Source organism: Sturnira hondurensis, unplaced genomic scaffold (assembly GCF_014824575.4).
Source record: "Sturnira hondurensis isolate 20B ecotype Veracruz unplaced genomic scaffold, ASM1482457v3 Scaffold0000396, whole genome shotgun sequence".
NCBI classification, from domain to species: domain Eukaryota; kingdom Metazoa; phylum Chordata; class Mammalia; order Chiroptera; family Phyllostomidae; genus Sturnira; species Sturnira hondurensis.
In genome coordinates this window covers 4425771-4443699 of record NW_028073027.1, presented here as the reverse complement: position 1 = coordinate 4443699, position 17929 = coordinate 4425771, and the positions used below count along the sequence as shown (strand labels likewise).

The 17929-nt window shown below is 38.0% G+C and overlaps 1 protein-coding gene across 4 annotated transcripts in view; it reads left to right on the top strand.

The window, feature by feature from the left end:
• FGF12 (fibroblast growth factor 12) overlaps nt 1-17929 on the top strand; it is a 513666-nt gene that overhangs the window by 328947 nt on the left and 166790 nt on the right. For all 4 annotated transcript variants that reach the window (XM_037039936.1, XM_037039945.1, XM_037039927.1 and 1 more), the window contains one exon: nt 8145-8248. In XM_037039936.1, coding sequence (XP_036895831.1) covers nt 8145-8248 — 104 coding nt within the window. The remainder of the gene's footprint in view (nt 1-8144; nt 8249-17929) is intronic.

Genomic DNA, 17929 nt, shown 5'->3' with positions numbered 1-17929 from the left:
TTCCAGTGCCTTCAACTTGTCCACAGGATACTAGGAGCCTCAGAAAGATTCACAGGTGAAGATAATTCCTTAGAGACCACATTTGTTGGATGCATCTATTTCCTTGGCCTGTTAACGAACAGGGGTCTAAGGGGGGAGCAATATTTGGCCCACCTAGGGATGCCAAAAACTGTTACAGAACAACAGGGGCCCCTCCCAAGGACAGTATACTAATACCTACTGCGCTCGTCTCTCTGCTGCCAGAGGAAAGACACCTCTCAATGCCAGAGATTTGTGAAAAGGAAAGGAAAGGTTTATTCAAAGCTGTACAGACTTAAAGTAGTGACCCAATGTCCCCATTAAAATATCAAAGTCCTTTAGGATAACCACAGACTCCCACAGTGCTTCCTTCTCCCCCTTCCCTAATTTGAGGTACTGTAACTGGAAAAGAAGCACACGTCCATGTTTCAGGCTGCCGGCACCGTCAGCTGTGTCACTATCCAGGCAGGATCTCTAATTACTCCAAAGCCATGTGGCACCTTCTCATGGCCTACTGACAGACAGTTCTTTCACCCTTCTTCCAGGCAAAGTCTCTCCTGCTTCCCAAGCCACATGGCCAAAGGAGGCATCCCAAATCTGTGTGGGCCTCTTCTACCAGAGGTGCAGGGGTCTGCACTCTGGCCAAAACTGCATGGTTCTTCTCTCCACCAGAGCTGCTGAGAGGGTGGGGTTGCCACTCTGGCAAAGCCGAGTAACAATTCTCTGCTAAAGCTGCATGGTGACTCTTTCGCATGGCCAAGAGGAGATCCTCACTTGGCCAAAACTGTGTGGCTCTCTCCTCAATGACTGCCGCATCTCCATTTAAATCCCCAAGCCAGTCCTCCTATGCAGCCCCATTTCCGACTCCTCCCACAATCGGCTACACCTGCCAGGACTCCCATATCCTCCCAGCTTTGCTGGGCTGCCATAGTGAGTCCGGGCAGGTGGGGCCCCATGGCGTGGAGCCAATCAACTCCAAGTTCTCACTCAGGTGCTGTAACCAGGGGGGTGTTGTCTCCCAATTACATCCTGGGTGGAAGTCACTCCCTTCTCCCTAGCTCAAAGCATGGCCACAGCTATTTAATGTATCTATGAAACCAGTTAAAGGTTATAGATATGTTAAATGACCATTCCAGAGGTTATCTGCAAAGAGGTTATCAATCCCCGCCCCCCTGTCCCGCTCCATTTGTCCCTTCCCCCAACTGACACCTGTGGTGCTGGGGGTAAGGGCATCTTAATATTTCCTGGACACCTTGAGTTTAGGACCCCATTCCAAATCCCTTTTTTGTACCCCCTAGTGGCGCCCTGTTACACGATCGTGATATGTAGCATATAGTAAGTGCATAATAAGTATTTGTGGAGAAAATAATTGACTTTTGAAGCAGGCTTATTATCAAGATATTTACAAAGTGCTATATGAGAATTCAACTAACTAAGGCCATGGAATTTTATACCAATGTTTAGGATGGCAGTTTTCATTCCCTTTATTTAAGTACTTTTTACACAAAAAAAGAGAGTAGGGCTTTTATTCCTGAAATACAATGAAGTGGTCATAGATTTAGTTTATTTTAAAAATGAATTTTTTTCATGTCAAAATGCCTGGCATGATGTCTGAAAAAAAAGTAGGCATTCGGTGGGAGGTGGGGTTGGCGAGGAAGGGGGAAGCGGCAGGGTGAAAATGGGGACAAGTGTACTTCAACATCAATAAAAAATGCAAAAAACAGTAGGCATTCAACTAATATAATCTTTTTAGTTTTTTCTCTCTCATTTGTTACTTTCTTTCAGCCTCTCCTTCCACTTAAATTTTATTCTGATACTGACATAAGCAGTGTAGGTCCTAAAGCTTACATAATTTGGGGTACCCCTTTTGAAAAGTAAATATAACACAATGAAATGAAAATTAGGTACAAAAGTGGGTGGGGTAAGAAAATAAATTGGAAAAGAGTACATTTTAAAAGCTGAAAGCTATCACAAAGATTATATAATATGGAGAAATTTAAAAACACTTTAATTAGCTGTTTGAGTCTCTACATATCTTTTCCATTATCTTGTATTTATAATTTTTGAACACCCTTTTATCTGATAATTTTATAATACATTCTCTGTAGTAACAATAATTCAATTTTTCCTGTATCATGAGTAATCAAAATTGATCCTTTATTATTATTATTTAATTTATAAAAGTTTATTTAAACTTTACGTTTCATCATTGGTAATTGCATGTGCATGTTGAGGATTGTAATCAAATTTGAGAATTTTTTATTGTAATATTTCAGGGCATTGAAACATCAGTTCAAAAGACAATATGCACCCTTATCTTCATAGCATCCTGATATACAATAGCCGAGATCTGAAAACAGTCCAAGTGCCCTTCGAATAGATGAGTGGATAAAAAAGCTGTGGTACATTTACACAGTGGCATACACAATGTGGCCATAAAAAAAGGAGGAAATCTTACCTTTTGCAGCAGCATGGTTGGACACGGAGTTTATTATGCTCAGTGAACTAAGCCAGTCAGAAAAAGAAAAATACTATATGATCTCACTTATCTGTGGAATCTAGTGAACAAAATAATTTAACAAAATAGCCTTAATTGCATGCAACAGCAAGGGTTTATGTCTGGTTTCTGGGTGATTGGTGACACAGCTCTACTGACCTTTTCTGGATTACATATCTGAAGGTCAGCTACCTATCAGTTAATCCAGGATGGCCTTGGCAGGATTGTTGAGGCGCTCTGTTATGCTCTGTGTGCCTTCCATACTCCTCCTGGGGCCAGTAGGTTGGTTTGTGCATGTTCTTAATGCAGTGACAGAGAGGAAGGCACAAATAGGAATGTATGAGTTCTTTCTCAAGACTGCTTGCATTTGCTAACATGCTATTGGCCAAAGCAAGTCACATGGCTGAGCTCAGTATCAAGAGATAGGGCAGAATATCCTTCTAGACCATTGCAGATTTACATAACAAAGTACATAGATACAGGCAAGACTGAGTGTATCAGTGCAATTCCTCTACTAAATTTTATTACCATTTTCTTTTATTGCCTTTTTAAAGAACAGCTTTATAGAATTATAATTGATATAGAAAAATGTGCATACTTAATGTATAAAATTTTATGAGTTTTGACATATGCATACACCCACGGAACCATAATTGCAATCAATACAATGAACATACCCACTAATTTCAAATTTCCCCATGCCTTTTGCTTTCCTCTGCTTTGTGTGTGTGGTAAGATCTACTCTCTTGACAAATTTTTAAGTGCCTGATATAATGTTGTTTGCTGTAAGTACTGTGTTGTACAGCCTATCTCTAGAGCATATTCGTGTTGTGTAACTGAAACTGTACACCCATTGAACAACATCTGCCACTGCCGTTTCCCTCTAGCTTCTGGCATCCACCATTCTACTCTGCTTTCATGAGTTCAATCACTGTAGATAATTCATAGAAGTGAAGTAACACAGTATTTGTCCTTCTAGAACTGGCTTATTTCATTTAGCATAGTGTCCTCCAGTTTCATCCATGTTGTCTAGGACCAGATTTTCTTATTTTTAAGTGCTGAATATTTTTTCCATTATATGTCTATATCACACTTTGTTTATCCACATATGGGTACTTGTTTTCATATCTCAGCTATTGTGAATAATGCTGCAATGAACATAGGAGGGCAGATATATTCTTGAGATCCTGATTTCAGCTCCTTGAAATATAACCCAGGAGTGGGATTTCTAGCTGATATGATGGGGGTGGGTCCATATTTAATTTTCATAGGAGCTTCTTTACTGTCTCCCATAAGTGACTGCATTCCTGTCAACGGTGCACAAAGGTTCTGTTTTTACTACATCCTCAACAACCCGTTACATTCATCTTCCTTCCTTCCTTCTTTCCTTCCTTCCTTTCCTTCCTTCCTTCCTTCCTTCCTTCTTGTTTGTGCTCCTTTTAACAGGTTTTAGGTGATATCTCATTTTGGTTTTGATTTGTGTTTCTCTGATGATTTGTGATATTGAACACTTTTCATGTATCTGTGGTGTGCATTTGTATATTGTCTTTTGAGAAATGTCTATTCAGATCTTTTGCCTATTTTAATTGGGTTTTTATTATTATTACTTGCTATTGAGCTGTAACAATTACTTATATATCTTGGGTTTTCAATCCTTATCATATACATGGTTTTCAGGTATTTCCTCCCATTCTCAGGTTGCATTTTTTATTCTGTTGGTTGCTTCTTTTCCTGGGAAGATTTTTAGTTTGATGTAGTCCCACTTGTCTATTTTTATTTGTTGCCTCTGTTTCTGGTGCCATAGCCAAGAAATCACTGGTAAGATCAATGTGAAGAAGATTTTCTGTGTTTTTTTCTAGGATATTTACAGTTTCAGGTTCTCTGTTTAGATTTTTAATCCATTTTGAGTTTTATTTGTTTGTTTATGATATAAGGGTCCAGTTTTGTTCTTTGAAATGTAAATATCCAGTTTTCCCAACACTGTTTGTTGAAGAAACTATCCTTTGTCCTCATTATTTTTCTCCCTGGGGTTTAATGATTGAGTTTAGTTTATGAGTCCCTAGAACAACAACTTCATTATTTCAGTTAAAAATATAAGTGTGACATTTGCATAAAGATTTAGAATGAGATACTCCTTTTGGAAAGGACAAGATTGAGAAGATGTTCAAATGTCAGATTAGATGCTTGGACTCTATTTGGCTTACAATTGCAGTCTTTATTCAGCAAATGTTTACTGGGATCCTGAATATAAATAGAATGTATTCTGCCCTCCTTATTCTCTCTTACAGTCTCTCTTTGTTTCTTGTCTTTGTTATTCTGTCTTTCTCTTATGCCTTCCCTCTTGCCTTCTCTCCATATTATACAAATATGGCTTAGATGGGATCCTTTTTTTGATATCTCAAAATCTAGATATGTTTACGAGATGAAACATATATTTTAAGGAAGAAAATGATGAATTGTAAATACAGTGTAGATCCAGGTCTTGGATAAATGAGAAATGAGGGAAAGCACTAGGCATTTGGTGTGTCATTTCAAGCGTGGCTGGGTGTCAGCCTGGAGACAGGGGAAAAGTGATATTGAAAACCTAGGGAATGAAGTAAGAAAAAACACAGGGTTAAAAGGTAGGAGAAGGGAGATCAGATAAATAAGATTGGTCTTAAAGGATGAAAAGAGTTGACCAAATTTAGAAATGGGAAAATAGGCTTTTTTAATAGAGGACAAAAGAAAAAAAAGTAGTTCAGCCTAGGTATATTACATCTTTATCAATGAGGGACTTAGCAAATCTTTATGAAGCTGATTATGGTGGATGGAATGAGTAACATGTAGGAGACTAGAAGTGTGGGTTGGAACCAGGTTGTAAAGGGTTTTGAGGGCCGGAGTAAAGACTTGAATCCATCTTGAAGGTGATGAGGAATCAATCACTAGAAATTGTAAGAAGGGAAATGGTATGTGTAGGAGCAAAGTACTTGAATGGTGTGGCTTAGCTGCTATGAGTTAGGACAGTGGCTTTGAGGATGAAGGGAAAGAGTGGAGAAAGGAGGAATTCTCACTGAGTAGCAAGGGCTCCTGTGAGCTAGAGCTGGTGCGCCACACTGAAGACAAATAAGAGATAAGGGTAAGTCATTTTCCACTTCTCAAGAATTTAGGAGGCAAATGCAGATCCCCCCAAAGAGAACAGTTTGTAGCTTTTACCTGTAAACAGTCTAATTTCAAATTGTTCACTGATTTTTATGGGCGTGTTAAATTTCCTAAAGCATACCATTTAAAGCCATTATCACTTCATGTTCATATAAAACTTTCATACAAGTTTTTGGCTTTTTCCCTGCCTCGCTTTAGTAATTTTCCCACTCTCCTCAGATAGGTAAAGTTTTATAGTTGATTTCTAAAAAATTTCTATTTTAGCTAAATGATGGTCTTGCATTTTTCCTGGGAAATCTTGACCTTAGAAAGACATTGTGCACAATTTTGGATTTCATTATGTTTTTCATGAGAACTGTCATTGAACCTGCTGTTTTTCTAGTCCAGGCATTTACTTACCATGTATGAAGAATCTTATATTTGTTTGCATCACCCATGTTAACTATTTTCTTTAACAATCTCTATTGGTTAGGATGAGGATTGGCTCTGTTTCGCAGACTAAAATAAAATAAACTTATTTTCACACATAAATGCCAGACCTGGGTAATTGAATAGGCAAGTGGTGCCACTGGTCCACAAAGTCCCTTGGAACCCAGTCCTTCCATCTCACCCACCACCGTTCCCTCAGGAGGAGCCCTTGTTTTCATGGTCTGGGGTGATCCGGCACCAACACGCCTGTCCCACCAGCAGTCAGGCAAAGGGTCCAAAACAAGGCTAGGGGCACTTCCAAGCTGTGTATGAGGAAGGAGACTTGATGCCTACAAAGACCCTTCAGTTTGCATCTTACTGGCCAGTGCCGAGGCCATAGCCACAGCTAGCGGCAGGGTATGTAAGGAAACAGCTAATCATCTGTAACCTCACAGGAAAGTAAAAACAGATATTAGGAGAAATTAAACTTAAAAGGGAAGAAGGGGGAAATATGGTACTTTGGGTAGGTAACCCCATTAGAGAGCTAGAAAAGCTTTTTCAGATACTGTTTAACCCAGATTATCTCTCTGAATGTGTTTGCCCTTCTAAAAATGAGGATAATCATCCTGTCCTAAACTTTTCTTAGTGTTTATGGTTGTGGGTCAAATACAATAATGGATTATCAACATTTTGAAAAGTGTTACACAATTATGAAGTATTATTTTTTAAAGTATTAAGTAGCCTCCTGAATATAAACTCAAATATTACTGGAGTGATATGTGAGTTTTTACATTAGGTCCCATGCTAACCTTACTTGGCATGCAGAAAATAATATCTGACAAATAACTCACATAGAGAGAACACCTCTTTTGTGAAAAGCTTCCAAGAGCATGATCATGCATTTGATTCTTCTATTAACTCTGTGCAGTAAGGACTATCATGCCCATTTTACAGACAGAAAAGCTAAAGCAGAGAGGTTAAATGAATGGCTCAAAACCACGCCGCTCCTGAGTGGTAGGTTCAGAAGTTATGTTGTCTGCAAGCATGACGCATTTTTGTAACCTGGCTTCTTGCCTCTCTGTACGTCAACTTCTTGTTGCCTATTTAGAAAGGTCTAGGTCTCTAGGATTAGAGTGCCGCGGAGTCTCAGTTACTCCTCTGTACTTTATCTACGTGGCGTTCCTTTCCGTTTCTACGCAGTATGAAAGACATCCTCCAATCTGCCGGTCCCTTCCTGTATACATCCATTACCCTGAAGAACCACCTGATGTACTGCCTCACTAAATGTCCTTTTTCCCTAGCTCAGTCAACTGCTGCCCTTTCTGTTAGCGTCAACTCAGGTCCCACCTTCTCTGTGTGACATTTCCCGAATACTTCATTCTGCACAGACCTTCCATTTTTCTGGGCTCTGTAACATAGAGACTATATATAGAATGCATATATTACAGTTAATTATAGGGATAAATTATACACTGTATCAGATGATTCCATATGTCTTAGCTTTCTCCCCCCACCTAGACTTTGAGGTCTTGTACAATGCTTCTTATTTCAGTAGGACAAGGACAGAGGTAAGAGCAGAGAAAGAAGTTGTGGCATGTGTTACAAGACCATAATTTATTAGTATTTCTGACTACAAGTACATTCCACTATTGAAAAAAATTTGGTTTAAATTATTTGTTAATAAACAAATGTCTTATATTACATGGTTTGAATATGTGTTCATTTTGCAGAGCAGAGATCTTGTACCCTCAGATTCTTGTAATATAACTCCTTTGTTGTAGGGAAGTTTATGTGGTTTACCTGAAACTACATAGTGGTGGTGCAGAGACAAGAAGGGTGAGCTCTTCCCACCCTTAGACACCCTCCCTCCCTCCCTCCCTCCCTCCCTCTTTCCTTCCTTCCTTCCTTCCTTCCTTCCTTCCTTCCTTCCTTCCTTCCTTCCTTCCTTCCTTCCTTCTCTCCCTCCCTCCCACCCTCCCCCATCAATTTAGTTCACAGCTTTTAATTCTTAAGCATCATCTTAATAAAAAAGATAATTGATTTAAAAGATCACCGATCCTTTTTCTCGCTTTTCCCCTTCTAGCCCTCTTCAATCTGATTCCTGTGGGCCTGCGCGTGGTGGCCATCCAAGGGGTGAAGGCCAGCCTCTACGTGGCCATGAATGGTGAAGGTTATCTCTATAGCTCAGTAAGTACCTAATTGTGTGTGTGTGTGAGTGTGTGTAAAAACTGACATTGGAGTACCATTTTTCCATTATTTCAGGAAAAAATGGTAGCTGGTATAATTTTATGTTTCCTGAGCTAGTGTGTTAGGGTTATTATGAAGATTTTATAATTTAGAATGTTGAAGATCTTGTCCTGTTGAGAAAGAGCTAGATACTTTCCATGCAATATACATTCTCTTTACCTATCTTCCACTTCTAGAGGATAATCTATTTTTTAATTTTATCTTTCTGTTCAATGCAAGAGGTGAGTGGTTTTTCCTTTCTCCTGTTACTTCTTATTCAGACAGAGAGGGTGATTTAGGAAGTTAGATTCTTCCGTTTGTCTGTGCGTCTTCCCTGTCTTATTATGAAGAGAGAACTTTCAAAATAGGTTATACTTGTGTTGTATTCAATACAATCTATGTGGTACCATATAGGTCAGACTCCTGGGGTCACTGGTCACCGTAAGGCAATGTGAATTTATGGAATGAGCTCTGGATTAAGGGCTGGGATATTTGAATTTTATTTGCATTTCAGTTACTGTGTAGTTATCCCTTTGGGCAAGTCACATCCTGTTGTTCACTTAATTTCTGGACCTTAACACTTACAGAATTTTACAGCTGAAACCTACATAATTTTATTAACCACTGTTAACTGACTGGCTTAAATAAAAAAATAAAACAAAATGAGGATATTGTCTAATGTCTCTTTTAAATCTACAGCTAATACAATTAGGTATCATTAGTGGCTACATTTTCAGCACTGACATATTTTAAAGTAGGTAATGCTGTTCTGATGCCTTTCTCCCCCTCAAGAGAATAATTTATGCATTGAGAGAGAGTGTGGCTGCATTGGATCTTGTGTATATATAATTTTGGTTCTCTAATAAGGGAGTTGTCTGTTTGTAGTTCATGAATAAATATCCTTGAAGATTATGGTTACAGATTTCCACTCTTCCTTTCTGTGTTCTCAGTATGTAATAAAAGGTTATTCAGGAAGTTCACTCGTGCCTACTGGATTCTAAATTAGTTATTGTATAACTGCTATTGAACTTTTCAAATATTCAGTTCAATGAATTTCTGATGTATTATGCTTGATATTAATAATATATTTGTCATTCATAATAGAATTCTTAAAGTTACGGTTTTACTTTAAAAATATTCAGCTCTAAATATATGTACTAGATTTGTATATATACTTTTTTCCAAAAGTTTCTACTCAAATTAATACTTAAAAGTAAATATATTTTTGGTCAAAACAGTGGGCTGTCATTCTTAGTGTGTCTTAATTCTAACAGTTCTTAATGTCCAATTACTATGAGTCTATATTTTAGATATAAAAGTTAAAATAAGAAAAAGAAAGATAATAGGTTGTTATTTTGAATAACCCCAGTTCTCTTAAATTTAAAAAAACAATTTGAATGTACTACAAACTAAAACATAGAGAACAGGCTGACAGTGACCAGAGGGGAGAGGGGAGGAAATTTCAGGGGAAAGGGGAAGGATTTACAGGAACAAGTATGAAGGACACACGGACAAAACCTAAGGCAGGTGGAAATGGAGGGAGGTGGGGAGGGATGGGTGGGTGGGCTGGGATGGGAATAAAAGACAGAAAACTGTACTTGAACAACAATTAAAATGAAATTAAAAATTAAGTAAATCAATAAATAAAATAAAACATGGATATGACTATAGAATAATATTGATTAAGGATTTAATCAGTCATCAGATAAACATCTAAAGGTAGACTGTATTACATTTATAGTTATATTGAGGTCACTGTTTATTTTTATTTAAAAGGTCAGAATTCAAGTTGTAATTCCACAAGAACTACAGAGTTTATATCTTTGGACTAGAGTTTATTTCTAAGGTCTGGGAAAAAGAAAACAGAAAGTCTGGCAGGGGCACTATAGGCAGGAGGCAGGTGGGAGTGTGTGTGTGTGTGTGTGTGTGTGTGTGTGGCACGGGCCAGTTGTGGGGAGAGGTCACCCTCTTGGCTGCAGTCCCAAAGTTCGTGGGAGGAGCCAGGGCGTTCTTGAGATGAGATGACTGAACTTGCTACTCTGCAGCATTTGTAGAGGTGCAGGATTTGAGCCCATAGGAGGAGGTTTTAAGACATTCTTGCCAATAGAATCTTACTGTAGGTGCCTTTTCTATAAAGGAGCTAAATTAATACCTTAGTAAAGCCAGTAGTCAGCTGTGGTTGAGTTATCTGTTTGGGGTGCCTAGATTTTCGGTTTTCGTTGTCACTTAAATGAAACCTGCTTCGTACCAAGAATCGCAGTGACTTCCCCTGCTTGTGGTCCTGCAGAGCTCCTGGGAACACTTTGCCTTAATTATGGTGTGGCATCCCTGAAAGAGATCACCAGGGCTCCTACTTTCACAATCACCCCTTTTCTGGACGAGAATAATAGGAGATGATACTGGTTTTTAATTTTAAACAGTGGGTATGAGTCTGAAGACTTTGTTACAGGACTAAAGGGAGCCAGTCTCGGGGAGGTGGATGTGAAAGGGGATTGGGTATCAAGGCGTCATCACACTTCACACTGCTGCTGTCTGTGTTGTAGGCCCCAGTGCGAGAGCACTAATGCAGCCTGGAGCCTGTGGTGGTGAGTTAAAAACAGGCCGTTAACAAAGGCTTTCCTGGGTGTTTTGGGATGTACTGAGGTTTGAAGTTATTTGAAAAGCAATTTTCTACTTCATGTGAAACAGTGTAGTTGGGCATACCAGTAAGGGCCACAACTGGAGTGCAGGGTGGGGAAGGGCTGGGGAGGGGTGTGTGACTGATTTGCCACCTCACATATCCTAAAGAAACAAACTGAGCAAATTGAGAAAAATTCACAAATGTTATCATTTATAGAGTGTCATTTACATGGTTTGTATTCACATTTAAGCCAGGAATTAATTCCCTGTTACTTCGGATTTCCCCATGGCCCCCTTCACCAGGAAAAGAAGGAAAGAATGGCAAAGGCAGAGTGACTGTCAGGTAGGGCAGAGCGGAACTTTTAAGATCTAGTCTGAAAACTATGCTTTAATAGGCGAGTTTAATCCGTATGTATTTAATGTGATTGTTGGTGCGTCTGAATTTGTTTTTATCATTGTAATTTATGTATTTTTGCTGCCAAATTCTTTATTTCCTCACACTATTGAAACATTTTTTTCTCATTTTATTCTTCTGCTGCTTTGTAGAGGTAGGTTATAAGTCTATTCCTTTAATGGTTTACCCTTATTTTTAACCTACATCATAAGTATACAGTTTGCTAAATATCTTTAGTGTTTCTGTCCTTCTTCCAAACAGCGGACAGACCCTTGGGTGCTGCTTTCTTGCCCAGTGAGCACCACCCCCCTTGTCGGCAATTTGGTTAGTTACATTTAAAAATAAAATTTATTTAAACAGCTCTATAGCTAATAGTTAAACTTACTGATCTTTAAAGGAATTTTTATGCATACAATTTTTGTTTGGGGGGCTATCAAGTTTGGCCCCTCTGAGTTTACTTTTCTTATAAAAGAAATGTTTGGTTTTTGTGTGAGGGTGTGTAGATGGTGAATTCCTTTCATCCTGGTCTCTATGAAATGCCTTCCTTTTAATAACGCAGCGTTTAATAACGCTGGAATTACAGTTCAGGTGGTTACACACTTAGAAATAGACCAATATTCTTCTACTGCATTGACTTCTGGCGTCTGTTATTGACTGTGACAAGTTTGCTCCCAGTTTAATGTTCTTTCCTTTGTAATAACCTACATGGAAAACTTAAAGGCTATTTTTCTCTTTATACTTCATGTTCTGTAAGTTCACTATGTCTAGATGTGAATCTGTCTTAATTTATCTTGTTAGGAATTCAGAATTACCTTTTAATTCAAAGAATCACAGTTCTTAAATTTTGGAAAATTTAAAGTTTTAACCCACATACATTTTATTTCTCTATCTTGTTGTCCAATCTCTTGTGCTGACAATACTTAAATGACTTATGTTAAAACTTCCAAATTAATCTCAAAAATTTATACCATATGTTTTTTAATTTCACAATATTTTTCAGGTTTGGATGTCTAATGGTTTTTTGTTTAATATTTATCTGTTCCTGACTTATTTCCTCCTGTTTCTACTATCTGGGTCTTTTTATAATGAAGTCATCAACTCATTTGTCTCCCTGAGCATTGTTATAAGACTTTGTCAGACTTTTCCATAAAGTTCATTTCTTTTGTTGAATTCATGTTTCAATTGTTGATTTTTTGGCTGCCAGTTTTAAAAGTAGATTTAAATTATATTAGAATTCAGAATGAGTTCTTGATCTGTTTGTCATTTTATCTGCAGGCACATTTCTCTCTCTCTCCCAGATCTACTTCCTTCCAGGTCTGCCCTCACTTCCTAGCAATGTTTTGGTTGCCTCTATCTAGCTTCCAGTGGCCCTAGCTTAGAGTAAGTTTAAGAGTCATTTCTGGGAAAAAAAGTCATTTCAAGGTTCCTATTCTAGGGTAACATTAAGGTTAGGGAAGGGAGCCTGGGACAGCATGTGGCTTGCTCTAGTTCTTTTCATTGTGAGGCTTTGTCTATCATTGCTCTTGAGTACAATAGTAATAGCATTTTAGAAGTTTTACTTTGGCCTTTTAAGAGTTGGAGCAGGGAAACTATCCCAGCCCCTTGTGTGGGCAAGTGGCCTGGCTCTGGCCCTCTGCTCTACACAGAGGGCTTTAATGGATATTAACCTGCACAGAGTACAATTGTGGGTTGCAGGGCCTCCTTCAGGACCTGAGTCCAGAAGGCCTGCAGCTGTTGCCCACTCAGTGCTTTATGTTTCCATCCTGTGCAGGTGCTTAGGATGCTGGCATTGTTATTTAGGCCTCATCTTTAATATTTTACTCATCATTGCTAGTTGTTTGGAGCAGAATGGATGCACTGTAGTTTGAACTCATGCTTTTCCCCCTCTTTTATTTTTTTTACTGTGATAAAAAATACATAGCATAGAATTGATCATCTTAATCTATTTTACATGTACATTATGGTAGTGAACTAAAGCAACAGTAACAAGAAGAATGAGACACAGCTTGATTGACTCATATCTTTTGACCATTTAGAGTTCTATGCTTTAATCTGGTTCTTTAGCAAGGGTAGAAAATATCAAGATTGCAAGATGATATTTACTTTATATTGAAAAACTGATCAAGAATTACCTAGAAACATGGAAGGGGCCTCTGAGGAAGAAGAAAAGAGAAGGTCAATACTGGGAACCATAAGGAAAAATAGGAGAAAGTACTTTTTATTTTATTTCCTTAATTCCTTTTGCTTCCCCACTATCCCAGATGTTGAGAATATCCCATCACTTGAGGACCCAATACACTTTTTCTGATTCTACAGCCAAAAATAACTTATATTTTATACTTTGATAAGATGTTTATTTACATTCTTCCTTTCTTCCTTTTGTTAGATTTATTTGTTTTTATGCGCTGTCTAACCTGTCAGATGCAAGCCCTTGAAGTTAGGGATCAAGTCTAATACAGATTAATACCTCCTGTAACACTGAAAACTGCAATCCCCATGTAACGGTACCTGTTAAAATCCTGTTGAATCTGCTGACAGACGCATTTCATGCAGTTTTATTCTGGTAATATTTCACTGGCTATCTGGTCTAAATGGTTTTCATAAGAGTTTTCCTGATTGTGATTCTATACGCTTCCTTGTTCGTGTAATGAACTCAACTTTGAAGAGTCTATATTTGTCCTATTAAAATATGGCAGGTTTGGTTGAGGAACTATATTATTCATACTTCTCTGCATTGAGTCTGTATTGTGTTTAAGATGTTGATGTCATATTTTCCTTTATGAATTAAGTAGAGCTTCTGAAAGAGGTGGGGCAAGAAGCAAAGACTGGACAGGACGTTTTCCTGTGAAGCCACCTGGTCATTACAGTTCTTCTCTCAGTGAAAGATTTCTACTCTATGATGAAAAGAAGTAGATTTTTGAAAACATGTCTAGAATAGGGGTACAAAATGCTTTGCAAATTGAGGTTCCTCATTAAGCAACTTTCACAAAATATTCTGAAATCTGAGATGTGTGCAGAACTGTTTCTTGGGGCAAATGGTGTCTCTAAAAAGTTCCTAACATTGAAGGACACTGATAGCAAGAGAGAACACCTTAGCGCCTAATGAGCAATTAATCCTAGGATTTCCAAGTTAGTGGCACCCGAATAGAAAGAAGTCAAAGGCCAAATCACAATTGTTCAGCAATTAGATTGTTAAATATTCAGTTTAGGTTATTTGCATAATTTTTTCTTCCATATGCTTGTGGTTTCTTTGAATTTTTTGACATCTCTTTCTCATTTTAGCTTAATTTTTGGTCAGCACTAAGAGAATGATTACTTATTTTGTCTATTTCTTTTTACAAACTGAACAATATGTATGTGTGTGCGTATGTATATACATATATATATAAACTGAACTAATGGAATCCTGTCAGCCCAAGAATCTGGCATTTTGGTCAGAGAACTAAGAGAATGATTACTTATTTTGTCTATTTCTTTAAAAATATATATATACACATACACATACATATATATATATGCACTGAAATATATATTAATATATTATGTATATACATGCGTACATATATGTATGTATGTATGTGTACATGCATACATACACATGTGTATGTATGTATATGTATATAACCAGTGGAATTCTGTCAGCCCAAGAATCTGGCATTTGTTCCTTGTGAACATGAGATATAATTTTTTTTCAGAATTGTGATTCCTTTCTTTAGAAAGAATCAACAAATCATTAGTTTTACTTTCAGTAAGGATTGAGAAATGATAAGCATCCATTTTTATCTTATTATGATATTTTCAGCTCCAAGTGGTATTGATTTTATTCCAAGTGTTTACAACTTCTGGAAAATGTTAATACTTTAGCTCCCTGACCAGCCTTAATTGTGAAAATTAGCACATGGGTTCCTAATAACACTTTTCTACTTTAGCATTAGGCACATTAGCCAACCTATAGTCATATATCTCACATTTCTAGATTTTGTTTCTTTAGTCATTAGCAAATTAGGCAGTATTAAATAGTATTTAAGAATGCAATCTTTAGGAACCAATCAGAGCTCTGTAATGTACTTTTTCAGTGCCATTATAGAAGTTTCTTAATCTTCTAGACTCAGTTTTCCTATATGTAAAATGGGGTTAATAACCAAAGTGCCTGCTGTGTAGGCTTATAGTGAGGATTACATGAAATGATGTGTGCAAAGTCCTGGCACTGGGCCTAATGTGTTGTCAGTCCTGAGTGTTAGCTAGAAGTAGCAGCTGCAGCGTAGTAGTAATAGCTGTGCTCAGGAAGATGCTCAGTATATCCTCAATCGATTTTTTAGCATCAATCCATGAAGTTCATGCAGGGTTAATTCTGTTCTTTGTCTCAGTGGTTATTAGTAGTTTGTCTAATCCAATATCTTGACCCATGCTGCTCCTGCAAGGTTGGTTGCGGAGTATTTGAGTATTTCTTATTTAATTAGAGCCAACTAGCTTCAGGCCCAAAATTTGACTTAGTCTGTTGAAAGAAGAGTTGCCTTAAAAAAACAACTGAATTTAGAGCTGTGGGGATAAAAGGATGACAGCCACTTTAAAAGCACAAGGAGAAATTCTGTCTTCGAATGATTCCAACATTCAGACGGCAGGGGGTCGAGGTAAAGGAATGGCGAAATCTGGTCTTGTTCTCCTCCTTCAAGCTGCACATGAAGCCAGCCTCATCTCTGGAGTTTTTAGTTCATGAGCCAATAATTGCCCTTCTTGTGTGAGTCAGTTAGGTTTGTGATTTTTTAACCATATGAACTAGTGAAGGGATGGACTCATATTCAAAGTAGTCAGATTTTCCAAGAAAGCTAGATGTTATTCACTCTATGTCGTTCCTGAAGGATTGTCCAAGCACCTCCTTCAGAAGAGTTCTGACTTTACCACGACTTTCTGGCCTAACCTGATTCCCCAAAGAGATTCCCTGTTCTGATTAGTTCCGCCTTCCTTTACCTGCTGTCCAAAACCAATGTATAGGAATAGCAATTATATATATATATATATATGTATCTCAGAAGTAATAGATTAGTTTTGTTTCAACACCAGCCCATCCCTACCCAAGCATAAGCCAGTTTTTCAGCTTTCAGGGACTTTCCTTCTTCAAATTATTCCCTATGTAACTCAGTTGGAGGGAAATACACTACATGAAAGGGGTTTGCATGCCATGAGTTTCAGAGGCTTAAGGGAGAGGAGAAGGAAACTGTGAACGCTGAATACAAAGAGAAAATCAGAAGGATTTCAATTGAGATTCCAATGGAATGTAGATGTGGTGAGGCAGAGAAACTGAGGCCAGTCAGTCTTATGGCCAAGTCTGCAGGGAAGTTGGCTCTTGGAGCAGACAGCATCATGAAAAAGAGCATTGAAAAGCAAAACAACAAAACTTTGCGATGGGTGGCCAGATGAGAATGTTGGCGGATGGGGACCAATCACCAAGTGCTATATTTTGAGTAGACTTCAAGTCTATGGCCTTATGATGAACATGAAGTTTGTTCTGCACCATAAAATTTTAAATCTAGTAGTTAGAGTGGGGAAATGGATCAAACGGGTAGAAATGCATATGTCAAAAGTGACATATATTTTAGCAGTCTCCAACTGGAAAGAACTTTATTTTGAGGCCATTGAAATATTGGACTCCCATTGGGTGTCTGTAGGTCATGGTTCATCCAGGAGAGTTCCAGTTTATGCCTCATGTCTTACTTAGTGTACTAATGAGAGTACTTGTTTGGCTTTCAGAAGAGACCTGGATTAAGATTTGGGCAGTAATTACACAGTCGCTTTATACATGATCCTTCGTGTATGACTGTGTAATATGTCCCAGTTGGTCATCTGAGGTGTCAATATGTCCAAAAATGTCTCTAATTTGAAAATTTTCTCATATGATTTTATTTCACAAGACCAATTGTTCAAGACCATTTTCTTAAGTTCACTTTCCTGTATCAACCAAGAATTGAGCTTAGCCCTGAACAAAAGAGAGACCCTTGAAAGTAGTTGAAAGGGATCAGAGATTTGTGTTTTCTCATGTTACCAGAGTCTGGAGATAGTTATTGGTATTGGCTCATTGATTGGCTCAACAGGCCCATGAGGGCCAAGGTATTTATATTGATTTGGCTTTTTCCTCTGGTACAAGGTGTCTCCTGTATCACCAGATAAAATGACCATTCTGGGCAATGAAATGGTGACTTTATCAGGAAAACATATTTTCCAGAAGTCAGAGTGATGCTCATTTAGGGATAGACCTGTGTCACATGATAGGTGGAAAGAATATAGTGAAATTTCTGTGTTTTTAGTTTTGTTTTAAATGTTAAGCTACTTACCTTCCTGTATCCATGAAAACCAAGGTTCTGTTAGTAGGAAGGGGAAAATGGACACTGGGTAAATGCCAAACTTTTCCAGACTGAACATTTAAATGGACATAGTATAAGAGGAAAGGGGGGAGGGGGTGAGAATTAGCTGGTAAGTCAGCAGATGGAGGAACAGATATGCATGTGTAGTCTCATTAAGCGGAATAAGATCTTTTGAGTCACTATAATTATTAGGTGAATATTTATTGAACTTCTATTCAGAAGAGACTGGAGGGCATAAAGAGTACCTGTTATTTAATTCAGATCCAAATA